The sequence below is a fragment of the Drosophila gunungcola genome, chromosome 3R, assembly GCF_025200985.1.
Source record: "Drosophila gunungcola strain Sukarami chromosome 3R, Dgunungcola_SK_2, whole genome shotgun sequence".
NCBI lineage: Eukaryota > Metazoa > Arthropoda > Insecta > Diptera > Drosophilidae > Drosophila > Drosophila gunungcola.
Window position 1 is genome coordinate 21906256 of NC_069139.1, and position 26398 is coordinate 21932653.

The 26398-nt window shown below is 43.8% G+C and overlaps 3 protein-coding genes across 3 annotated transcripts; 1 reads left to right on the forward strand and 2 right to left on the reverse strand.

Annotated features, from left to right (window-relative positions):
* Nucleotides 1-85: 85 nt before the first annotated feature.
* On the reverse strand, nt 86-1213 carry LOC128252164 (phosphoglycerate mutase 2). The gene has a single exon (XM_052979668.1). It carries the CDS (start codon nt 1102-1104, stop codon nt 220-222), a length of 885 nt encoding a protein of 294 aa, XP_052835628.1. The 5' UTR covers nt 1105-1213; the 3' UTR covers nt 86-219.
* Nucleotides 1214-1920: 707 nt separating this feature from the next.
* On the reverse strand, nt 1921-21482 carry LOC128252380 (probable cytochrome P450 313a3). Its single transcript, XM_052980045.1, has 15 exons — nt 18633-21482; nt 6369-6738; nt 6107-6307; nt 5865-6050; nt 5734-5806; nt 5546-5672; nt 4919-5492; nt 4704-4856; nt 3622-3768; nt 3347-3547; nt 3098-3283; nt 2972-3044; nt 2787-2913; nt 2154-2727; nt 1921-2094 (listed from the first exon to the last, which is right to left on the reverse strand). Exons 2-15 carry the CDS (start codon nt 6523-6525, stop codon nt 1934-1936), a joined length of 2940 nt encoding a protein of 979 aa, XP_052836005.1. The 5' UTR covers nt 6526-6738; nt 18633-21482; the 3' UTR covers nt 1921-1933.
* A 1841-nt stretch (nt 21483-23323) lies between these two features.
* LOC128252148 (glycerophosphocholine phosphodiesterase GPCPD1) lies at nt 23324-25736 on the forward strand. Its single transcript, XM_052979646.1, has one exon. The coding sequence runs from the start codon at nt 23463-23465 to the stop codon at nt 25674-25676; it is 2214 nt and encodes a 737-aa protein (XP_052835606.1). The 5' UTR covers nt 23324-23462; the 3' UTR covers nt 25677-25736.
* The last annotated feature ends 662 nt before the right edge of the window (nt 25737-26398 follow it).

Below are 26398 nucleotides of genomic sequence, written 5' to 3' on the forward strand. Positions count from 1 at the left end.
CCAGAACCAGACCCTGGGACCCAGAGCGCCCTGGGACCAAGAGACCAATGGCCAGAGCCCATCGCTGTTGACTCTCCATTGTCAATTAAAATCAAATAAATTTATTTGCTGCTTGACATTCGCCTTGGCATAGTTGCGATGTGCCAGCCACTTTCGATCCGCTCTTTTTGTTTGGCATGCAAGTGCATTGAGCTGATTGCTGACCCTGGGCTGCCCAAATCACTTGGCCTTTCCCTGGTTGGCCACCGACTCCATGGCCTTCCTGACCGTCTCCGGATCGCCGAGGAATCTCAGTGTGGCCAGGGGCTTGAGGTGCTCGTCCAGTTCATAAACGAAGGGAATGCCCGTGGGCAGGTTGAGGCCCATGATGTCCTGGTCGGAGATGCACTCCAGGTGCTTGACCACGCCCCTCAGGCTGTTGCCGTGGGCGGCCACCAGGATGCGCAGGCCCTCCTTGATCTGCGGCACTATCACCTCGTCCCAGTAGGGCAAGGTGCGTTCGATTGTGAGCTTGAGGGACTCCGACTTGGGGAACTCCGAAGCACTAAGATGGCCCTGGTAGCGTGAATCCTCCACAATGCAGGCGTAGTACTCGTGGTCCGGCTCCATGGGCGGCGGCGGGGTGTCGTAGCTGCGGCGCCAGATCTGGACCTTCTCCTCGCCAAACTTCTTGGCCGTCTCGGCCTTGTTCAGCCCGGTCAGTCCGCCGTAGTGGCGCTCGTTGAGGCGCCACGTGGTGCACACCGGGATGCGGCGGTGCTCGCTGGACTTCAGGACGGCCGTGAGTGTGTCCTGGGCTCTGGACAGCACCGAGGTGTGGGCCACGTCGAACTCCATCTTGGCCTCCTTGAGGGCACGGCCGGCCGCACAGGCCTCCTGCTGCCCCTTCTCCGACAGCTTGGCATCGAACCAGCCGCAGAATAGGTTCTTCTGGTTCCACTCGGACTCCCCGTGCCGCACCATCACAATCCGGTACTTTCCCTTTTTATCCGGCTGATTGCCGCCGGAGGAGGGCTTCGAGTACGGCCTTGGGGTGCGGGCGTCGATGTTTGCCAGGCGGCCCAGCATTTGGCCACACCACGAGTTCCTGGCCAGAGCCAACATTTTTGGGGCACTTTAAATTTGGAAAAGTGAGAAGTCTAGATTGTGTTCATTGCGAGTGTGATTCCCAATAAATCTGACTAGTAGACCGCTTGACAGGTTAGAACAAGCACTCTTTGGTTCCAGTACCTGGGTTTATTTATCCATCTATCCATATTGATTTCTACTATGGTTTTGCCATATCGCTTCGAGCATTATAGCTTTAACAAATTTAACCTGTATGTTAATAAAAAATTTGCAAAAATATACTTGATATTTTAAAAGCCTTTAGTTTAAATGTAAAAATGGTCTGTCATTGTCATGGTCTTCTATAATTAAGAAATTTGCAGAAATCAGGGCCAATTTCCAATCTGAGAAATACAAATTAAATTAATAAAGCGATTATTTTTTTATTTTTTAAAAGGGTGCTCATAGCTAGCTTTAAAGTTTTATGTTTTAGGGCACCATTTTCCTAAGCATTATCTCACTTACATTTTATTTTCATTTTAGATTATCCAAAAAGCATTTGAAGAGATAGTTATAGTATTACCATACATTCGTCTGTAAATGAGAGTTGTCATTGCCCTTTTGGTGTCTGGATTATACTCAGTGAATTGTAGTTTTTAAATTAAACAATATAAAAAATTATGTAATATTTAAAAAAGCCCCGTTAAAGTATTTACTTTTAATGGAAAACTAGTAAATATATGGTTACCCAATAGGCATCTTTGTCGAATATTACAAAAATTCTTGTTTCTTTCTAATATTAATCTCAACCCAATAAATGTGTTTTATCGAGTATTAATATAAAATATTTCATTGACTATAATATACTTAAATTTTATATAACATACTAATTCCGCCTTTGAAAATGTAGCCTTGGAGACTGAGCCAGCTTCATGGCCGTGTTGTCAACAAAATCGAGATCTTCATATCGAAAAGAGGTGCCTATTTTGTAGTTCCTTAGTATCTTTACTAATGCGAGCTTGACTGACATCAATGCATATTTCCAGCCTGTAAAAACAAAGTCATTACAATTTTTGTTTTAAAATTATGTAAAATATCTAGTTAACCTATGCAATTTCGCTTTCCCCTTGAGAACGGAATGAAGGCGTAGGGATGCCTCTCGAGGATGTTTTCCGGCAGAAAGTTATCTGGATTGAACTTCTCTGGCTCGGAGCCCCAGAAATCCGGGTTACGGTGAGTACTGAATATGTCAATGCCTATAACGACATCTTTCGGAATGACAACTCCATTTGAAAGGCGAACATCTCTTATAGTTTCCCTCGGAGCAATGGGAATAGGCGGTATCAATCGCAAGGTCTCGTTCAATACGCGGTCCAAGTACTCCAAATTTTGTAGGTCTTCCTCAGTCACTTCGAAGTCGCCGTTTGTTGGAAAGGCTTTTTTAAGCTCTTCAAATGCCATATCCTGGTAGCTGGGGAACATGGCTAGCAAAATCATAGTGTGCCAAACTGTTAGACCTGTAGTCTCGAAAGCAGCTAAGACCATATTACTGCATTCACTTTTCACTTCCTCATAGCTTAAATCGCCACTTCGAAACAGATCGATTGCTCGGTTGATCAAAGTGTTAGAAATGGAAGATGTACTATTTTCCTCGTTACATTTTAGTTTTTTATCAATTATCTAAAAAAAAAATATTTTTAAATAACCGTTGATCATGTTTTATCATCCTGTATACATACATTTTCAACAGGTTTATTAATCACCAAGGCGTTCGTCAATCTCTTTTTCTCATAACCACAGAGTTTGGAAATAAACTTGTTCTGGACCAAGGGAAAGATAACGTTGACCGTTATCAAACCTATGATTCTGTAAAATTAAATCTTTAATGAGATAAGTTTAAACTTTAAGCTTTGATTTTTCTTACGTTTGATAGCTTTCCATTAGTTTATCATCTTTGAAGGTCTGATCTTCTTGTATATCAAATCCCATTGTAGTTTCTGAGAATATTAAATAATTAAATATGCTGAAGTGATAGAATAATCATACCTACTCATAGCCGTTCTAAAAGACCATCGGTGTATATCTGGAAGCACGTCCTTTTCCCCTTGACCCACAAAAGTATCCAGCAAGGTAACTAATGTTTTCGATTCATCATTGAAAACGGGCATAAAGCTGAGCAGGACACCATGTTTGAATGTGGGATTGAGCTGCTTGCGGCGAATATCCCATTTGGGCTCTACTCAATTTTGAAATAACTTTAAATTACCTACAATTTGTTTAATTTTGTTGTTGTCAATACCTCGCAGCGTCACCAATCCGAATCCAATACAAGTACCCATACCATTCACCATGTGCAATGACTTATTTAGGCAGTCTGAAGACGTTAATATGTCCTTTAAGATCGTTGGATCCCTTGTAACCAAAATGGGCACCGGTCCCAGCCAGGAAAAAATGGTTGAGCCATATTTGTCCATGTACTGGGCTCGTAAGCTCATTTTCCCTGCAATGAAGGAGTGCCAATTAAATCAAATTCAGCTTAAACACAATTAAACAAGTTAGGGATTTTTGACTTACGCTTGTTAATAGTGTACTCGATGGCTATGCCGAGCAGGGGAAGTCCCATTGGTCCTGGCAACTGGAACATCAGTTTATAAAGCCAGCGACGATTCCACAGAAATCGGATCCACAAAAATATCCCCGCAGCGATCAAGAAGTGTATTGCTAGCATTTTACCCAAATATTGTGCTAGTACGGTACGGTTGGCAGAATATATATCTCAGCTGGGGATTGTCATTTGGAGTGTTCGGGTCAAAATTTATGTTGGGTTGCGATCCTCTAATTAAAGTGGGTACTTATTTTTGGATATTTAATTTTAATTGCTTTGATTACAGTGTGACCCTCGACTTGCCAAATGAGTTTGTTAACGTTTAATTTAACTAATTTAGCACATACATCAGAAACTCTAAGCCTTACTTAATTTTAATGAAAAAATGATTTTTAATACAGTTCGAATTATTGTTTGCTTCTATAGAGCGTAAGGCGGCAAAATGGTTTAAATCTTCTTTTTAGTTATTTTAGTGTAGGAAGTATTTGAAGTTTTAAACAAGTTATTTAGGGGAATCTTAACTTAAAACTTGACGGAGCCATCATCATTAAAATGTGTTTTTTATTTACTTCTTTAGTGTACTAATTTTACTTACTCATTGAGTAATTCCTATTTTTATATTAATACAACAACAGAGTAAGCAGTTTTAGAATTGGTTTGGTGTGTTCAGGGTGATCACTTATAATTTAATTTAAGGAATATATTTATTGGTATCACACGTTTATTACTTGGTTATTTGGCTAATAAACTAAATCAAATTTGTGTCTTTTAATTTTGTATAAATTTAGTTTAAAAAAAAAAACTTCCAAACACTAAATAAATTATTGATTTAAGAATTATTAATTTATAAATCATTGCTAATAAAATATAATTCTTGATACCTTTAAACAGGAAAATATCCCCAACAAAAGAAATTCTAGAATTAATATATTAAACATCTGATATATATATATATATATATATATATAGGTGTTTTGACCTCATGTTTCATTATTTTTAGGTCAGCATCATTTGGCTTAAAGTAAAAAATAACAAAATGAGTCCTAAGTCCGCCGTTGAAATTCTAATCCTGGTGACTGGGCCAGCTTCATGCCAATGTTGTCAACGAAAACGAGGTCCTCATAGCGAAAAGATGTGCGTATCTTGAAGTTCCTCAGTATTTTGGCTAGGGCGAGCTTAGAGGACATTAGTCCATATTTCCAGCCTAATTGGAGCAATAACCAGAGATAAATTATATTTGTCATCCAAAAGAAAAACAAAACTAACCTATGCAATTTCGTTTTCCCTTTGAAAACGGAAGGAAGGCGTAGGGATGCCTGTCGCGTACGTTGTCCGGCAGGAAGTTATCGGGATTGAACTTCGCTGCGTCTGGACCCCAGACCTCAGGGTTGCGGTGAGTGTTGAATATGTCGATGCCAATGGTGACTCCTTTGGGGATGAGGACTCCGCTCGAAAGGCGGAAGTCCTGCAACGTTTCCCTCGGTGCAAATGGCACGGATGGTATTAGCCGCAAAGTCTCATTCAACACGCGCTCCAAGTAGACCATTTTCTGCAGGTCCTCATAGGTCACTTCGAAGTCGCCGGCCGTTGGAAAGAGTTCCTTGAGCTCCTCGAAGACCGTATCCTGGTACTGGGGGTACATGGCCAGCAGAGTGAGTGTATGACAGACCGTGAGACCGGTTGTTTCGAAGGCGGCCACGACTATACTGCTACATTCACCTTGCACGTGCTCATATGGTATTTGGCCATTCCGGAAAAGTTCTATGGCTCGGTTAATAACAGAGTTAATTTCCGGCTGCGAACTACTCTCCGGCTTTGAGTTGAGTTTTTTGTCCAGGATCTGCATGGGTAAGATATTAGAATAGTAACATTATCCAGACAGTCAAAACTCACTTTGGTTATCATTTTCTGAATATTAGAGGCGGCCCTCATTCTCTGATCTTCATATCCGCACAGCGTGGAAATTATTTTGTTCTGAGTGAAGGGCATCAAAACATTCATTGTCATCAGTTGTAAAAGCCTAAAATATTTGATTTTACTTAATGTAAGAATTTAGCTTTTAGGGATGGTGATTCACTTACGACTGATAACTTCTCAAAATTGTATCGTTCTTAAAGTTTTCTTCATGCTTTATGTCAGTGCCCACCGTGGTTTCTGTTGGCCAATATTAGTTGAAAATAAATCATAATATGGGTTTAAGTTTGCAACTTACGAGTGGCTATTCTAAACGACCATCTGACAATATCACTGAGAATCTCTTTTTCACCATGACCAACATAGGAGTCCAGTAATCTGACCAAAGTTTTTGTCTCCGCATTGAAAATGGGAAGAAAGCTGAGCAAGATATTGTGCTTGAATGTGGGATTCATCTGCTTGCGCCGCTCAATCCACTTGGGTCCTAATTAAAATTCAATAGATTAAACACAGCTAGGGATAGTGAACATATTTAAGTACCCTTTAAAGTGAACAATCCATCTCCAGCACTACGAGCAATTGCATCAGCCGCATGCGAACTCCTGTTGATGCATTCCGACGACAAGAGGACCTCCTCGGCAATCTTTGGATCTCGTGTCACAACAAATGGGTCTGGGCCAATCCAGAGCAGAACTGTTGACCCATACATATCCAAGTACTTGGTTCTGGTGGTCATTTTACCTGTGGTCAAAGTGATTTCAATTATTCCCCAATTGGTTGCCCCCTCAAAACACCAGCTTACGTTTGTTGAGGATGAGGTACTCCGCTGCAATGCCCAAAATTGGAAGTCCCAAGGGTCCGGGCACCTTGGCATGCAGCATATACAGCCTTCGTCGACTCCATAGAAAGTATATCCAAAGGAACACCCCAACGGTCAGGAGCAATCCGAATGTCAGCATGGTGAAATATCCTTATTGAACTTGAAGTAACGAACTCCCTAGAGTTGTTTCATACACTGAGTTTGCTCCTCGGCTTCACCAGAGTTTTATATAAAAAAGTGTGTCTTTTGTGTGATCCCAGCCAATTAAATACATATTAAGATGTGCTTAGTTACTAAAATGTAAGCTCACCTTGAACTGCCCAAACCGAGTCGCGCAGTTCGACTTTGTCCTCTTGGTAGGCATTAAAAAAAAGATTCTGATTAGGTCAAAAGCGAGTAGTTTGCGGTTGGCTTACTTCCGGATTTTAAAGGTATACAATCTATTTCGGGGCTCCAGCTATAGCAACAGCTACAGCTTCAGCTTCAGCCCGGTGATCCCCTCAATCGCAGTGCAATCCATCATCCACATTGGGCGAGAAAGCCATTAAGCTCGAGTCGCGTCAACCGCTTACGAGTCTAAGGCGAAGCTTACCCGGCTAAGCCCAAAATCTATTGACAAGAAGCTGCTGGGCCGCAACAGGTAACCCCTATCGGAGCGGCAATTAAAGTCTCGAAAAATGTCAGCGGCGATAAATTATTTTTAAGTGCGTTCCCCGAAATGTTGTCAAAAAGTGTTAGAAATTTTCACTTCACCGCAAGCCACACACAGCCAATCGATGCGTGGTGCTGTGCCAAGCGGAGTTCCAAGCGGAGTACCAAGCGGTTCCAAGCGGTTCCAAGGTGTCCCAAGGTGTGGCAGGCTGCCCACGAACATGGACTCGGCGCACGCAAGCCTCTCAGATATTCAGGGAGGGGAGGGGATCGAGAGTCTGGGGAAGACGTCTGATAGGCGCGCGATAAGCAACATTACCGTACAATTTTCAATTAACACGCAGGGGAAAATCGCGGGGGGGGAGAGCGGTGATAAATTCCTCAAAGCCTCGAACCTGGCGCTTGCAGGCACAAAACTGTTCAAGCTGTTCAAACTGTTCATACAACAAATTGTCTAATCGAATGCCCAGCTAGGAACCCAGAGGAGGACATCGCAGCCGTAGTCCTCGGCCAGGTTGGAGCTGATCTATGGTAGCCGTTAGTGTCGTCGGCAGTGAAAAGTTGTCGACCTGCACTGGCAAAATAAAGTAAATGCAAAGGCAATGGCAATGGCAATGGAAAAGGAAAATGAAAAGGAGGGAAAATCCAGGCAAATAATCGACAAACGTCCAACAAGCCAACTGGCCGTGGTAGACAATTTATCATCTCGACTTGGGCTTCGGTTTCGCCTCCAGTCCAGTGGCCGTAAAAGCTTCTTTATGGCCGCTTCTGTGCTCTGGCCCCTGGTCACAGGTTCTCGGCACCAGCATTTTACATATTGCCCGAATGGAAGCCGCTCGCCGGGCACAAATCTTTAATTTTATGTTTTAGCTCCACTTTACCCTCTCGAAATGACATGTTTTCATTTTCGTTTGCGTTTTTCGCCACGGTTTTATGACTCTTTAAATGATTTGCATAATTGAGTTGGAGAGTGTGTGCGCTGGACTCTGGGTGATATTTTTGGCAATTGTGTTGGACTTTTGGATTATGGTCCCTATTTTATGTATACATTTATTATTACCACTTAATATGGTGTATGATTTTGGTAATAAATTTAGAACAACAAACTGTAAAACAAACATTATATTAGCTTATTTTTAAACTTAGGAAGTGTGTTTTTTTAAAGCTTAAGCATTAAACCGAATGATTACGGTAACATAAATATTTAACAGACTTAAATGCTTATCAAACAGTAATTTAAAGTATACGCTTTTGATGTTCTAGGAAAGATATGTAACATTTATAAATTAATATTTTATTACATTGACAGTATTAATCAACTGTTTAATGCTAGAATTTTGTAGTTTCCTAGGTCATAGTTTTCAATACAAACTATATGTAAAGGTAAATACTTTTGATGTCATAGGGCATAAAAAAGGTATATTTAAGCATTGACAAGACTAGTTAACTTTTAAGTATTCCATAGCTTCAGTGTTTGTTTATATTAATAAGAAAATTTTCTAAGAGGTCATAGCTTACGATGAAAATTCAACTTTCAATGCACTTTCAACCTGTACAGTCAAACTTAATCAACTTTTCAATTTTGCCTAAGCAAACAAACGAAAAGCAGAAAGTGTCTTACCATTTTTCCTATTAGATGCGGCGCTTTCATCATTTTCAGGAGGCGCGTGAGGAGTTCAAAGGTGGCCCAAATGACATCCGTACATCGCCAGTGGCTGGCCAAAATAATGCAGCGGCTCCAGTGAATCTCCACGGAGATGTGGCTACTGCACAGCTGCACATATTGTGTGAGCACATACGACTACAGCTCCAACTGCAACTGCAACTGCCAGTGCCAGTGCCAGTGCAAGTGCAAGTGCAATCGAGATGAAGATGCATCGGGTGAGCACACACGTCCGCTGGCCATGAACTTTGCTCGCCTAACCCCTTCCTGCCGATGCTGAATTTCGGATTGGACCTGCGGCAATTTGAGCACCTGGCGGACCTCATGTGTGCACTTTCAGAGATCATTTTCCGTTTTCCCCCCAGAGCGCCGCGAATCGAGGTCCATTTGCGTAAATTGAAAATGAAGCGGCAAAAGGATTCAAACACCTGCAAAATTATAACAGAGCAAATCGGACTGCCTAACTAATGGCGGGCTATTGCTTGAGTTTTAAGACAAGCCCGCTCCCATGGACAACTTGGGCCATCCCTCGGGATCTGGTGGGTGTGTGAAATAGGGCTGAGCTTGCGTGCGGGTTCAAGCTCCAACTTACCCCCCCCCCCCCCCCGCATGGACATGCATGCGATTCCATTTTGATAATAATGGCACAGCCAAATAATTATAATGATCGTGATCACAATCACCGATGGGAGATGACTAAGCAATTTACCGTTTCTAAGCCGGCTATAGCCATACATTTCTGAGGCCAGACCCCGGGCACATCTTCAATGAAATTTCAGGTCAATTGTCTTGCGGCGGCTGCGTTTGCCTGTTTGTGCTGTGTCTTGCGGTCTGGGATCCGAACTCCAAACTCCAAACTCCAAATCCCAAAAAAAAAAACCCGAACCTGGGACCCCCAGAACCATAACCAGAACCAGACTTAGACCGCAGCCAGATCTTGCCCAGTTCGATTGGTTTTTTTTTTGTTTTTTTTTTTGTTTTTCGTATTTTTTCGCATTTTCGTGCTGGCGGATTCCCGACATCTAAACAGCGAACCCTCCTCGCCTGCGATTTCCTCGGAGGCCTGGCTGCGTAGGCGCTTTCACAGATTAATTGAAGTCATAAGCAATTGTAAACTTATCGCTTTTCCGTCCGCCGATCCATCCACCAACTGGATAATTCTATAATATTTTCTCTGCGGTTTCCCCGCTTAGGCAAAGCCTTTATCGATTTGCAGTTCGAATGCTGTGTTTGGTGGTGGTGTTGGCGTTTGGTTAATTTGTTTCTATATTTGATTGTGGCACACTTTGCGCAATTATTTGATTGCGTTTCTATTAAGTCCCGATACAGTTCAAGAGTTCAACAATCAGAAGCTACTCCATTGGCTCCGTTTATTTCGCTCGGCTTCGAAGTTAAATTCTTCTCAGCGATGAGTCTTGTGGTTATCCATAGATTTGTAAGTCTTTAAAAATCTGGGATATGATTAAGAAAATAAATAGGTATATGCTTTTAATTTGGTTTTGTTGCCTACGAAAAAAGGAAAAACTGTGTCAAAAAATTTTATATATTTTTGAGCCAAAATACATTGTTTATTTCTTTGATTTTTTGAGGTTTTTAACTTTTATTGACATTGTATCATCATTATACATTTTTTTCCTTTTTTTACAATTCTTTTTAAAATCCATAGTACAAATATTGAAAATAAATACAAATTTTCAAATTGTGTACAATTTTTAATTTAACTTATTTCTTTTTTAAACTCAACAATAGCAGAACTTCTCTTTAATAAATAAAGGTTTCTATTAAACGTAATTATTATCACATGCAACTAAACTTCAACTGCAACTACTCCGCATAACGTATACTGTGAAAGATGGTAAATTATAACTTATTTGGCCAGGATGAGGGGATATAAATCTCGAACTGGGATCCCAATATCGCAAATTTGTCACTTAGCCAGCTATTACCCATACGCCCCGCCAGCCAGCGAGTGCGCCGAACAATGGCAATAATAAAGTTTGGGAAGTGTGCGGCGATGCAGCCCATCCATGACAATGGAGGAAGCGCCAAAGGCAGCAATTACTGAGCGCGTCGGGACGAAAGGATAAAAGCCGGATGCTCGAATATGGGTAATAAATGCGCCACGGCAAGATGATACACTTATCCGCAGCCACACGCACCCACATGATGAGTTAAGGGGCGAATGCTAATGGAAATATGACAAGGAAGCCGCGCTCCATCCTTCAGGCATACGGCATATATGCAAATGGCATGCTAAATGTGTGAGCAGGATGTGCGCCATGTGAATTTAGTGGTTACGGAAGCTGTGCGGCAGTTAAACATGGCGTCTTGCGATTTTATTGCCGCCTTGAAAGTTTGCTTACGCTTTGTGGCATAAATGAGCCCAGCGAGCAATGGGGATATGGGGAAGGGGCAGGGGCAGGGGCGGGGGCAGGGGCAGGACGAATTGAAATTCATGGAGCCAACCACAAAGTCTTGGAGCCTGGAGCGTGCCCGAAGCGTTAATCTGAATCAGAGTACATATGGTAAGTCCATGGTTATGGCCAAAACCCCTCCCCAGATCTAACATATGTTTGCTTGTTCACTCGTGTTGTGGCAGCTAAATTGCAGACAAACAATTAAAATGTTTATGCGACTCAAATTGAAAATTAATTGCTGCTGTTGTGGCTGCGGCTGCTCCTTCTGCGGTTTTAATTAATTTTTTTGTTTGCCGAAATTAGACACGTATGTAAATTATGGAAATCTTGGAAAGTCAGTCTCCAACCCAAGTACAGCTGTAGATTTCTCTCAGCTCGAGATGGGCCAGCCAAGAAAATCATTAGCAGATTGATAAATGGATTTTCGCCACAAATTCGACAAATTTGCTAATCAAATAGATTGCTGGCAGGACATCTTTCACTTCGAGTCTCTGCCGTTCGACAGTTGAAAGGTGTTTTTAATTACTCCAAGTAGTTGACAAAGGAACAATTAAGGTTCAACTGGGACAGCTCCGGACAGCTCAGTACAGCGTTTAGCCAAATGGAAAAGTGCAAATATTGTCAGAGTCCTCCGAGCGAAGGGTAAGATGAGTGAATGTAACCCACACAGGACCAGAACATCATTAGTGGCCCCACGGAGAGGGCAGGGGATGCGACTTTTCGTCCTTCAAAAAGAGACACGAGAGTCGGGAAACTCGAAGACGCTGACGAAGTCGAAGACGAAGACGGAGTCCTTGTCTTTGGGCACATTGACATTTGCTGGCAAACGAAAACGGCTGGCGCAATGCAAACAGCCGGGGGACGGAGAACCAGGCAGGGCGAGATTTTCTAAAACTAAAATAATTTGCTAATATTTGCACAGCAACGGCGCAAAGTTGAGTCGCAGTGCGCCACATCATTAATTATTTCAGGCACAAGCTGCGAGGTTTCTTGGGAGTGGATGAAGCTCGGGTTCGACTGCCAGCGGACTGTCTTCAGAAGGTTGTTAATTGATAGAAATTTTCGTCGAGGAATTTCGCAATTTCAAATTTTCCACTGCCCGCCGATTTCTATATTAGTTTTAACGGGAATGCTGATCGATACCAGTTCTTATTGATTGATGAAGAAACAAGGCTGCAGAAATTGGCCAAAAAGGCTGGAATGCAATTGGCTTAAGGCGTTGAAGAATTATGATCGCAATAAAACTCAGGAGATGTTTCAATTAAACATAAAACAATTAAATACCATTACTAAAACCTTATAGATAAACCCTTTTTTTTTAAGAAATAGTTACCTATAAACTGTTTAAGGTCTTTATTTATATGTTGCAATTTTTTTTACATCGAATTCGACCCCACTTCTCAAACATTTTTTATTGATGTTTTTTTGTGTTTGTTTCTTTTATAAATAAGTTTTCTTCTTTCTATAAGCTTAATGATATAGCTCAGAGTACGGTACAGACTTTGCCTTAAGATGTTATAATAAACATAAACTAAATACTAAAATATTATTTTTTTTTAAGATCACAGATGTTATATTTATGTTATGTTCAAGGAAATACCGTTGCTAAGATCTTAAAAACTCTTTTTTTGGCCACATTTTATAACTTAAATAATTCTTTGAATTTCCCTCTTTGATCAGTTTCTATAAATTCAACTCCTCAGTCCTATAAAAAAACAGAAGTCTGTTAACTAACAGACAGCGCCTCTCTGTTAGATAAGCCAACTGGAAAACTACCCACTGACGGGGCGCAATAAGAAGCGTTCTTAACGAAACTCGATTCCACTCAAGGCAAACTCACTCAACGCATGGCCACGCCCCCTTTGAGCGACTGTGTGGATATTTGTGTGTATGTTTGTGGGTCTGAGAGCGGAGCAGGGCTCTTTTTTATTTGTTAATCAAATACCGTGCTCCCCGCACTCCCCCCCTCTCCAATTTGCCAGCGTTTGAGCGAGATGGCAGCTAACGCTCTGGGGGTGGGGGGGGTGAAAATTGGAATTGGAATTTGTAAGTTTGTAAAGAAAAGCGGCAAAACAAGAGATTTTCCCAGTTGGCGACCACAAAGGCAGCAGTAAAGTGGAGCGCACGCGGCATCCCAAAAGCATCCAAATCGATGGCATCCAACGGATACGGCCGATTATTCCACTTTCAAACGCTCCTCTCGAATATAGTGCGGCTTATCTGGCCGATTTCTGTTGGCCGCTTATCACTGTTTGGATTGTTCATTTCGTTAGTGCTGCTCGATTCGGTTTGGCTGCTTTAAAATGTATTATTTTTCCGGGAATTCTTATCAGCGATGCCCATTAAAAATGACTATAAAGTAGTTGTTGAGAACAAATATGGAGAGTGACCGAATCGAGGATGAGATAATTCGAGGCAAAAAACAGATTTCGATTAGGAAATTCAAAGCTTGTTATTTTTAGCCTGCCCTCGAGGCCCAAATAGGCGCAATTAATAAATGGCTGTTTTGCCAATAAAGTGACGACCGCACCTCTCACCCCTCTTACCCTTTAAACCCCGAGATTCGAGATCCTTGAACCCGTACAACCAAGATGCTGCCTCATCAAAAGATGCTTAGTTCCCCTTTTTTCTTCGACAATTTTTGGGTGCAAAATACCCGAAAAAAATTAATTTCCTTTAAAGAGTTCGTCAAAGGCAAGCAAAAAAAGGGAAAGGAGAGGGTAAAAAGTGGCTAAAGGGATGATGCTGAGGAGGGGTTCATAGGGCGATCTTTGGAAGATCAAAGATGCTCGACTGTTTAGCGCTGACTTTGCTCAAAGGAGGAGGAAAATCAAGAAGTGTGTTCACTTCTATCCCTTTTTTGAGGGTAAATCGCTGAACTTTCTTTATTAATTGCTGCTGACATGGGGCGGGGTTCAGAGGTGACAAGCTGTTTTGGTCCAGTAAAACAACTGAACTTCTGCCATCTGATGGACATTTGACCGTTAGAACTGGAGCAAATCGGAGATTTCCATGGGAAACTTTAAGATTGTAAGCTGTTCTCAGGAAAATTTGGGTAACCTTTATTCATCTGAAATATAATCAAATACCAAAGAAAATTTACAAGAGTTTTTCATATTTTAATGTGGTTATCCCATGGGTTAAAAACTTGCTTTAAAAATCCCCATGACAATATGGTTGAAAAAATAAAACCGACTTTTTCGCCAAATCACAAGCAGAACATAAAAATTGAATTAGTCCCGGCGACACATCAAATTGAAAATGATAATTAATGATACTGGCCACGGAACAGTAACTGTAACTATGAAATTTTCGCACTTCGCTTTTCCATTTACCCGGACACGGAAAAAATGGGTGAAAAAAGCAGAGCATGCAATTCAAAAATCAAACGGAAATTAACGAAAAATCCATTGAAAATGTGCCAAAAATAATTGTCAAGCGGAACGTGGTGAGAGGAGGCTGATTTGAGAAGGGGACAAAATGCGAGGGGAGGCAGCGCGGTTTTTGCATATGCGTTGGCATAGAAAATCACACCCCGGGGAAAATCTCCTGGATCGGAAGTTGGGTGTGACTGTGTGTGTGTGTGTGCGTGTGTGATGGCATGTGTGTGCGTGTGCAGCAACCTTTGACCCAGTTCCTTGGGTTCTACAAATATTTTTGCTTACCTTTTGCATATGCATGAGCCGCCGTCTTGATTCCTTTGAACACTTCAACAGCATTGAAGGCAAACAAATTTGTTTTCCCTCGCGAAGGAAAAAAGAAAAGCCGCGTGGCATCAGTTTTTTTTTGTTCTTTGCCAGGAGTTGACTTTATTATATTCATAAATATTTATTGACAGCTCAGAACGGAATCCGCCGCACACAATGGGCTGTTTTGGATTTGTTTTGTTCGATTGCCGGCCAAGGAGATTTTCGCCAAATTTTCATTAAGATTATGCTACATTTTTGGCACCTTTTGAAAGGTTTTGATAGACCAAAATATGTGAATAGAAGAAATTGGATTTATTGTTGATCATTGTTGATATTTCGATGCAGAAATCCCGCCAAAAAATCTTGAGACGTGAATAATCCACGAATTTACTTTACTTCAGATTGCTGGGTCGCAAGTAAAAATTTATCACACTCTAATAAAATGAGACGTTCGTCCAAAATGCCAAACTAATTGAGGGCTGCCCAAAGGAAGGGTCCTTTATACAGAGTCCATTTGATAGGCACCATAAACATATATATAAAAGTCCTCCCTCTCAAACTCCTTCAATCTGCAGCTAATTGAATCCGGCCAAGTATCTGATGGAGAGACAGCTGCCTCGAATGCGGAAGAAACGACTATCTCAAGTCCCCGAAGATATGCCAATGGCGATACGATTGTCATGCAAGTAAATGCTGTCACGCATAATAAGCTGTCCGTCAGCGCAATTTGCGATTTCAGTTTTATGGATTTCTAATGAAAAATCACATCGGCCAGCGATCTTCCTTGGGACACACCTGGACAAATAGGCGAGCAACCCTTCGGCTGGACAAGACTGACCCCGATGACCCCGCAACGGCTTCTGCATTTGCATACATCACGAGTTTCGAGGAGTTTTGTTCGGTTTCTTTGGGTGCATGATTTGTATAATTTTCCTCAAAATCAAAACTCGATTTTCTTTTTGGGATAAATCGAGGGATTTTTTAATGAAATTTTGAGCATTCTCAGGGGATTTCAAAAAAAAAAAAAAAAAGGACAAGCCAATGCTTAGTGAACCATCTGATTTGTATTTTTCCCCTGCTTTACTCTACTTAATTAATATTACAATACCGTTTTGCGAATTCTGATCCTTAGAAAACGTCCTCATATTGTTTTGATTGACACTTCGCTGGCACTTCAATCAAAATTCCATTATTATTTCGTGTGTGTTTTTTAATTGTGTTTGACAAAGTTGCGAAACAAGATGTTAACCCCGGGGGTTGACTGAAGATTGGAGGCAGGGGCAGGGATGCAGCGCAGCATCTTGAGAAAAGATCAGCAGCTGCCCCTGCCGCAGTGAGATCACCGAAAACTGACATTTGACCACTGGTCAGGGGGGCTTGCCAAAGGGTTGACCAGCTCAAAGTTCGTTGCAAGATTATGGAAAAGGGTTAGACCTAATAACGCTGACGTAGACGTTGGAAATTTGTAATATATATTGCGCTTCCAGTCATTCCCGCTCTTGCTAAATCAAAGCCTAATCAAAACATCTAGTGCAGAGTATCAAATAACGCGTCACTCTTTCAATTGAGTTGAGCAATCCCAGCAGCCGTTTTTAATTGCCTCTGGCTGGGCAAAATCATCGCAAATTGGGTTATAAAATTACAATTGCGGCTGCCGAACAAGAGAGCGCAAAAAATGGGCTTACTAATGCTTGCGGTTTTGATTTCAAAGGATGCTCGCTGAGGGATGCCCCGAAGTCGCCGAAATTGATACAGATCCTGGGCAGGATCTGCGGCCAAGGGGTTGCAACTGTGGCAACGAGTTGAGACTGAGGTTGAGCCGCGACAATTGCGGAGTTTCTCTGTTTGTTTCTTTTTTGCCCCGAGTATCGCATTACCCGGCCGATTGCAATCTGTTAACCCGTATTTGTCAGCCTCAGGGCAATCAAAGTCGGCCAAAAAAAAAGGGGAAGTGCCGCGTGCCCCGATGGGCTCAGGTATTATCTAATTACCGCATTAGCCGCATCAGCATCAGCATCAGCATCGACTTCTGAGGACACAGCACATCTGCCGTGGGTGGGTACCGAATAGGAAATAGTTTAAAACCCTGATCAGTCGGTGAGTCGGTGAGTCAGTCAGCCTGATGTCTTTGTCTTGGCCAGAAGGTGTTGGCCATTGTTGGGCAAGGTGACACACCTACCCGAGAGCCATTGTCCCGCTGTCCTTTGCCAGCCGTGATTTACGGGCTGACGAAAGGACCTCAAGCCACCGCCTACGCAGCGAACCCATTCTGGGTCCGGTGTTTGTCCGGCTACCAAAATAATTGACCATATTTATGGACATTTTAGCCTTTTATGTCTTCATGTCGGCGCACTTCCCTTTGGTCATTTGGTCATTTGGCCATTCAGGGCTCATTCATTGCTTTCCCATTCGGGGACAACTATTTTAGTCTAGTTTCTCCACTCCCGCCTCCCGTGCCGCGTGCTAAATGTCTAGGCAATTGTTTTAGGCCTTGTTTTTGTGGCACCCGAACTTCCTTCCTTCCGTAAGCAATTTCATGGTCATTTTGTGGGCGTTCTTACTGGACCCTCATTGTCTTCATTCCGAGCAGATGCTGGCTGAGTGTGGGAAACGGCCACAAAAAGGTGTTAAAGGGGGGGGGTCCAAAGATTTATAGTTGGGAAACCCAACTATTTCGGTACAATTTTACACCAATATTTACATGAGCCGAACCCTTGGCCCCAACCCCAACCCCAACCCCCAAGTGCAAGACCCCTTTCAACTACCCATACTTTTATGAGTTCGTTTGACAAAAACACGAGACGAAACTGAAACTCCGCCGCTTTCGCAAGCAGTCGTATTAAAATGTCAGGGGGACAAATGTCAATACAAGGGGTCCAGTTCCCCAGTTCCGACAATTATTTTATTATGATTCTCCTCCGTTTCCACTCGGCGCTGTTGGTTGCCCAGCTCATTAGTTTGTCATTTGCCGACTTCGAACTGCCGGCTAATTGTGGCTGCTTTTTGCTTTTTGCTTAATGCATTTTGATTTTGCAACTGCAAAACTCTGTGCCTTCACAGGCAGAAGTTCGTGATCTGTGGCAATCGCTTGACATTTACAAGGCGGCGGACTTTTGTTTTTAATTAGACGACTTGTGGTCGGATTCGAAGTAGGAGTAGCAGTCGAACTCTGGCTGGGTGGTCTCCGCTCCGTGGCTGATTATCGACGCGCGGGCTTAGATCTTTGCCGTCGATTAAGCTGCTTAATGCCATTAACATGATTAAGAGCCCCAAGTCCCACTTGGTTTGGTGGCCACTCCGCATGATGTCTCCACATTGTAGTGGGCCAGTTATGAGCGAACCCATCCATTCATTCACAGCTTCCAGCACAGGAGTTCCGATCGGCTAATTGAGCAATTGAACTCTGATCGCAGCCTCCGGACGATTGTGTCTTTAATTCATAATCAAATGATGGAAACGGAACTGCCCGCGGGCACTAATCTCATTCGCAGCTCTACTTCGGCTGTAGTTTTGAACTATCCCGTTTGGCGGGATTTGCTTAGGGGTGAGTGCTTTCGGGTCGGACCGTGTCAAAGGTCAAAATGGACGAAAACTTCTCATGGGTCAGCTTGGTGCTTAAAAATAAATCAGGAAAGCAACTCGATTTGGGACACGGAAAAACGAGTTTTACTACCAATTTCTGCTCGCTTTTTGAGCATGACCTTTGAACTTAGCCCAAAAATCCAGAACGGGCCAATATTTCCAGTAGTCCATGCCGGAATAGGTACATCGAGTACATGGGTATGCGGCCTGTGGGAAAGGTTCTCGAATTTAGCCAGCTGCTTACCGCATTTCAGAAAACTTTTATCATCGCGGAGCGCGCAGATAACGGCGGGCAAACAAACGAATTTGCCCGAAACTTATTTACACTTAGCGGCAACATTTGTTGGCATTCCGAATACCTCGGAGATAGTGCCAGATCTGTGGGATGCCATTCCGATTGCAGCAGACGCCCAGCCCAGAATCTAATTTTATGAATGAACTCACTCAGTCGAGGGCCGAAGGAAGTGCGAGTATGCGTAATGCAGTAACAAGTCAACAAGGCAACTAAACCCAAACTCAAACTCAAACTTATGAATAGAATGGCTCTCGGAGCCGTGGGCAAACGCAGCGTATCTGGGGGTAAATATTAGCCATGATAATAGTGATGAATGCATTGCATCTGGGTCGGGTCGTGCTCGAGATAGTTCTGCTTCCAGATCCGCAGGTGAGCAGATCGTGTGGGAACCAAGTACTCTGATTCTCCAGGTTCTCGGGAGGTGGGCAGAGCGGAAGTCTGGAAGTCTGGAAGTCTGGGGCCCGATAAAGATGGTTCCGATGTGAAAACATCTGTGGCTTCGCCTTGCCCAGCCCACCACCACCTCCACCTCCACGGCCTATGCTAATTTCATAGGACACATCCGGAATCGCTTATGTTCCGTGATATACGATTTCTTTCAGCTCGGCCGGTTAATTACTTTTTGGACTGCCACTGCCTGACCACTTGGGCCGATCGGCTGCAGAAACAGAAGCTCAACTTCACCGGAACAACGACACCTAACACTTGGGCAAAATTCACCCTCGTTTTCACCGAAACTAAATTGGCGAAACCCAATAATTCTCACATTCGCCGCCGACTTTGATTGCTCCTGACGGTTTCCAATTTCCAGCAGGCATCGAAAGGGTTGAGGCTAAGGGTTGGTTGGTCTGCTGACCAATAATATTTAATAACAATTGATATAAATATTGAAAGTATTATTGAGTCATAATATGTGAACGTGAAATTTGAGCTAGCTCTGGCATTTCTGATCCCTTGTAATCTCAACGGGCTTATCTGGGCCTGGGCCCATTAATAACATTCGAACTGCTCAATTTTCAGTCATATTTCTATCGGCGATTAAGGCTTATCGCAGACACAGAATTAGAACTGGAGCAGGCCGAGAAGATAGTCCAGCTTCGAATTTCAGATCACGGCTCGTAAAAGTCGTAAATAAATCGGCAGTAGAAAAGGATTTTTTGTAGTTTTGTGGTCGAACTTGCTGTTAGTATTTCCCCCCAGTCCAATTAAAAAATAGTCTAGCTTGGCCCCACTCTCATTTACATGAGCCCACATCCTGTAGCGTTTCTCACGGAAATCTTTTTCCATTTTTTCCTGCTCGCTGTAACAAATTCCAATGGGTTTCAGATATGCACGTTGTGCCCCAACCGCTGGTTAAATATTTGTAGAATCAGACTCAGCCATAAATTGTAATCTTCCACGGGCGAGTTGCCGCTGAAGATCCTGGCGCAGTGGATGTCACTTGAGGGTCTGTTATTGTTTTTTTAATACTTGCCCAGATGTTACTATAAGGTTGCAGTGGATTTCGACCGGGGGAGACCGAGGACTTCATGTGTCAATAATTTTTCCCCGTATTTAAATGTTCTGTTGGGTTTTGTTCTCACACTGTAGTTGTCGTGTAGCTAATTTGTGATTTCTGGTGTTTTCGGTGTTGGATTTGTTTAACGCTCGCCTTGGAAAACTATTTTCCGGCTATTGATTTCCACTGAGTGGATGGATGACGTAAAAGTGCTGGGATGATTTATTGACATGTTTACCGTTCCAAAGGGGGGAATAAACACTCTTACATTTCGGATTGATCACGGTTTGTCCCTGGGAAAATAGCTCTGTACACCTGTTTATCCAGTGAATATCCTGTGGATATCCTGCCCAACCTGTAAGCACATCCTGCATCCGTATTTGCCCGAGGACATCCACCAGGAAATCGGACTGCTCCAAAATCACGTAAATATTGTACAAAATGTTATTTACTTACCGCTTACACACTGACAGGGAAAACATTGAGGAAATCCCTGAGTTCGCTGAGTTTCCCAAGGATATTCAACTACACGAAAACAAAGCGGAAAATCCGAATTTTCATCAGTAATCCCCCACTTTCCCGTCTTTTTTAGAGCGCCTGCGCACAGGCCTCGCTGCAATGAGCGTAATTTGAAGACCGCGAGAAAGGCGACTTTGTTCACAGATTTCCAATTAGATTTTCCCACACAATGCGGCACAGGGGCAGCGGTGAAATTAGTCTCTTTATGCTTAATTAGGATTGCGTATTGAGTTTCCAGGAAGTGCTCCAAGCAATTGCCGCGTCCAGTTGACAGTTGATCTCTGCTCTACCTGGGCACAAGCTGCGGTTTCGCTTTGTTTGCCGTTTAATTGCACTTGCAACTGCACCACACCCATAAAAATCTCCACCGCAGTATTCCAAACAAACCAAGTCAAGTGCACAAACCCGCAAACGGAAAGATCCCAAGGACTTCTACCTGCTGTTCCAAGCGCAGGCGTGGCGGTTTCGGTTTCGATTTCACTTCCAGCTGCCGAACTGTGGATGTGGACACAGGACGAGAGGTCAGGAAAAAGGACATGCCGGGGAGAACGGACATGGGTGGTGGACAGCACTTTTGGCACTCGTTCTGCGGTCTAGCGGACATGTGTCTACATTTTGTGCTGTGTCAGCGGAGGAGGATAACCCACAGCGAGAGCTCGCTTGCGACAAAACTGAGGTCGTTGTGCCCACAAAAAGAGTTGAAGAGGGTTAAAACCAATATTATTTAATAAATGCAGAGTTAAAATAAATATAAATTGTGTAACACATATTTTAGCAAATTGTAATACCTATATTGCATTTAAAAATTAAATTAGATTTATTGTAATACTTTGAAGGAGGAAATTACCTACTTGTACATATGTATATATTATTTTTCCTATTTAAAAACGTATTTCCTACAAACTAGTTTATAAACGTATTTGAACTTAAACACACAATTTGAAACGTTGAAAATACAATTATATTAAATCATATATGTTTGTTTGAAATTATTAACCATATATATATATATTTTTTTACATATTTTTAATTTTTAAATTTTGCTACCGAAATTAACAATTTTAGCGATTATTATTTTGTTTATATAAAATACAATTGGAGTCTTCCTACATTCTTGGAACTTTTTCAACATTTGTTTTACAAAATTATCAATGGGTAAGTGATATAATCGCTTTGGATTTTGTAGTCCTCTGATGCAGCAGAATTGGGGAACTAAAATGTTAACGAGTTGCAGCATCTGCGGTTGGGGTGAGTCTTCTGGCATGTGGCTGGATCTTCTTGATTGCCTCGTTTGCTGTTTAATCGCTGTTGACGGGCATAAATTTCGATCCATCCTTGGAGACCCCTCTTACTCACCCCCTTCTCAAGTTTTCGACACCCCTTTTCGGCTGATTTGTTTGGTAAACAAACGGATTAGGCACCAGAGAAATTCGAGAACGCCCCAAGTTGGAAGCCGGCGAAGTGTTGCCCTGATTCGGGGTAAGGTGAGATACTCAAATTGGGAAGTGCCCGAAATGGTTTCATTGACAAATGTCACCGCTCCGGACGCCAGCATTCAAACAGACATTTCTATATTTGGATTCAGTTTGGAGACCGAAAAGTTCCCACAGTTTACCAACAGTTTTGGGAGAGGCTACAATTAAAATTTCATTTTAAAGCCAACACCAATTATGTTTTTTCCCCTGACTATAACTATGCCTAATTTCCCTATTTGAACAGGAGTGCAAGCGTACAACCCCCTGTTGTATGTAGTTCCTGGCATGTCCCTGCATCGATCCTTGTTTCAGTTCCCTCGATCTCGATCCTGTCGCAGGTGGCTCGTTTCAGTGTTTTTAGTTTTTTTTTTTAGTGGGGAGAGAGGGATTGCGTGCCTTTTCCGCGACACAGAGATTTCTCCGGGCTTGGTGTACCAATTTTATAGTTTCCGGATCGAAAGATCACTTCCTGCGGGCAATATGACAGGATGCTTAGCTGACTTTGGTGGGAAAGTTTCATTAAAATTCTTGATTCCCCATATGAAGTCCTGGATTTCTGTGGTTAGTTAATGACATGTTTTGTCATGTGACAGACAAAACAAGGAATTTTCATATGGGGATCGCTGTACTCTGGGAATTTCAAAGTTATATTAGCTTGCCAGAATAGACATTATGAAATGGAACTCAAAAATAATGATTTCATCCAGTTTGACATATTCGAAATGAAAATATACATTTTTGCTCTTACTCTTAGGAACAATCGGAAAAAGAAATTAACAACACATTTAATATTTAGTTTTTATGAGATATAGTTAAATAGTTAAATATTTCGGAATAACGGTTTTAATTTTGTTTAATCTTAAAATTGAAAAAAGTAAATAAACACAAATTATAGGTTTGCTGTTTTTGTTTTTTTTTAATATTCTCCCAGATGTTGTGACGGTTTTGTATTTTTCTAAAATTATAATTTTTGTTTTATTAAAATCGGACGACCATATCACATAGCTGCCTTAGGAACGATCGAATAATTCAGTGGAAAATCCGCATAGCTTCACTGTTTATAAATGTATACACATGAGTAAAAAATATTTAATATTTGCAATGGCTTCGGCAAGCCGAAGTTTGCTTCATTTATTGTTTATTTTGGATTCAAATAAAAAATGAAGAACTCGATCTGTCACTTACACATGGAAATCTGATATACATTTTTCCAAATTGCTTTTTTATATATTGTTAGTTAGAGCGCTTAGACGAAATTTCCGTTGCATTTGAGAAGGGCATCTAGTCATGCATCGCTGGTTTTTCGCCAACGAGCGGGAGGAGTGTGAGCCGAAGGTCCAGGACGATGAACCGAGGACGGATCAGGATGCGGGCGAAGCGACCACTCCACAAGCAGTGCCCACCACCGAGTGGCCCTTCTGCGTGAAGTTCCATCGGAGTCTGGGGGCCAACGAGTACGTGGCCATCAGTGGCAACTGCGACTCACTGGGCAGCTGGGATCCCAAGAAGGTGTTCATCCTGGCGAAGGAAGTGTGTCCCGACTGCATGTGCAAGTGCTACCAGCTCGAGGCGACCCTGGAGATACCCCGCAACATCGACATCCACTATCGCTACTGCGTGGTGGTGTACGATCCCAAGGCGAACGAGGTGTACGTCCGCTTCTGGGAGTCGCAGCTCAAGCCGAGGGTCATTCGCACCTGCCAGAACATGCTGAAGCGGTGCGACACCTTCGGAAAGCCGCACGACGACGACGAGGACAACCAGGTGGACCGTGGATGGGCCACCACGGAGACCATTGTGCACCTGAAGCTCTTCAATGCTCCCTTCCTGTGGCAGCGGCAGAAGCAACGCCTGCTCCACGTCCATGTGCAGCCAATGTTCGAGGTTCCGGAAGATACTTGCTCCGCGGCAAATCGTCCCATTAAGGTGGGTTCATCGGACACGCGCCTGTCGCGGCACTTGGAGGCCCCCCAGGGCGACAACCTGGATCTCGGCCTGGCCCTCATCGAGGTGGTGAATCTGCGCAACCCCAAGGCGCTGGCCTTTCAGTGCGAGTTTGGAGTGCCCTGCGGACCGGAGGACCTGCAGTTGTTCCACTGTTCCATTGCCTATCCGGCGGAAACGCTCTACCGCCTGGATCTCTTCACCTATGCTCATAAAGCGGCCTCCGACGAGCCACCCTATCACTACGGCTATGGCTTTCTGATGCCGAGTCAACTGCTGGGCACCGAGGGCTCGGCCCGGGTGAAGGTCACCTGCGCCTCCACCCACCGCCCCCTGATGGAGATGTGCGTGCGGTACCTCATCATCCGACCGCTGGAGAGTTTCCCCTGCGATCTGAGTCGCAGCTACGAGCGCTACTGGCGCAAGAGTCGCCAGTGCATGAACATCGGGCACAAGGGATCGGGCAACACCTACCGGATTGGCTGCGACTTGGTGAGGGAGAACACCGTGTATGGCTTCAAGCAGGCTGCCCTGGCCAACGCGGACATGGTGGAGTTGGATGTCCAGCTGACGCAGGATGCCCAGGTGGTGGTGTACCACGACCTTGTGCTGCGGTTCCTGCTGCAGCGGCTGCCCTGCTACGAGGATCTGCTGGAGAACCAGGACCTGCTGGTCTTCGCCTACGAGAAACTGAACAAGTTGATGCTGCTCTCCATGGGAGGGTGCAAGAGAAACAACCTAGTGGCCATTCCACTGGAGGCATTCACCTACGAGCAGCTAAAGGAGGTGAGGGTCCTGCGGTTCGCGGGCAGTAAGGGCTGCGACATGTCCTGCGATCGCATGCTGGCGGAGCAGCGGCCATTCCCCCTGCTCCTGGAGCTGCTGGCCGAGGACCTGCTGCCCCTGGGAATGGGCTTCTTCATCGAGATCAAGTGGCCCCAGATGACCAGCGATCGGCGTTGGGAGAGCGGCAGCTTCAAGCCCACCTTTGACAGAAACTTCTATGTGGACACTATCCTGGAGTTGGTGCTCAAGCATGCGGGACAGCGGCGCATTGTGTTCTGCAGCTTTGATGCCGACATCTGTGCGATGGTTCGCTACAAGCAGAACCTCTATCCTGTGACCCTGCTCCTCGAGGATCCGAGTGCCCAGGTGCAGTACGCTGACCAGAGGGTAAATGTCCTGGAGACCGCCGTGGCCATGGGTCACTCCCTCGAGTTCTTGGGTCTGACCCTGCACGCCAACTCGCTACTGAACAAGTTCGCCACGATGGCATTCCTTCATCTGCTGAACCTGGAGGCCTTTGCCTACGGCAGTCCCACCACCAGCCTGGAGATTCGTAATCGACTCAGGCGACACGGAGTGCTGGGCATCATCTACGATCGACTGGACCAGCTGGACCAAGTGGGCGAGGAGCTGGAGGCGGACACCATCTGCACCATCGATTCGGTGACCACGAGGCGCGTGATTCGGGAAACAGAGCTGGAGGAGTGGCGCCTGAAGTGCGGCTACAAGTCAGAGACCTTAAATGTGGTGAAAAACATTTATATCGACTGATTTTACCCCACTGACAAATAAAGTATACGAAGTTATGGGTCCTGCGATAACCGCACCAAATCCCCAGCCCACGTCCAAGGCGGACCAGGACCATAAAGACAACGGGCATTACAGGACTAAGCCGAGAATATCCCACCAGACCAGAGGAAAAGTTACGACAATTGTCAATAGAGCTAACCCCTTCGTCTACCCCCCGCGAATTGGCAAACTCTTTTCGCAAACACTCGCTCTGCGGATGATAAGCTCATGTGAACTATTGCCGGCTAGATAAACAAAGGACCCGGAAGCTGTCTTAAGAGCAGGGAAGGAGGTCCAGGTCCATGTCCTAAGTCCTGAGTCCCGAGTCCCGTTGGGCGGTCAAACGACACGGCATCGTAAATGATATCCCGTGGCGAATGGGTATCCTTTATAGGCCAGTGCACACTTTAGCAACACTCACTCGAGGCTGGTCGCTCGTCTTGGGCCCAACCCCTTTCGCGTCCCCGCACGGATATTAATATCCTTTTGCATATCACTCACACCGGGACGAAGACGTTCTCGCTGTGGGATGTGGGTCCCCCTCCTTTCATTATGCTATTTATCATAATTTTTCAATTTAACACTGCCATACACTCGGGACTCACGCACACACGTCCCGAGAGAAGGACACCGTGGTATTCTGGTATCCTTCGCATCCTGTGCTGCCCGATAGTTTCCAATGTTTACTTGCGCAAACATCCTTT

Excerpts from the sequence above, each read along its gene's own strand:
- LOC128252380 (XM_052980045.1), bottom strand. The coding sequence starts at position 6,525 with ATGCTGACATTCGGATTGCTCCTGACCGTTGGGGTGTTCCTTTGGATA. Across the intron at positions 6,308-6,368 it reads GTACCTCATCCTCAACAAAC|GTAAAATGACCACCAGAACC; the intron begins GTAAGCTGGTGT and ends CTTTGACCACAG. Across the intron at positions 5,673-5,733 it reads ATTTTGAGAAGTTATCAGTC|GCTTTTACAACTGATGACAA; the intron begins GTAAGTGAATCA and ends CAAATATTTTAG.
- LOC128252164 (XM_052979668.1), bottom strand. The coding sequence starts at position 1,104 with ATGTTGGCTCTGGCCAGGAACTCGTGGTGTGGCCAAATGCTGGGCCGC.
- LOC128252148 (XM_052979646.1), top strand. The coding sequence starts at position 23,463 with ATGCATCGCTGGTTTTTCGCCAACGAGCGGGAGGAGTGTGAGCCGAAG.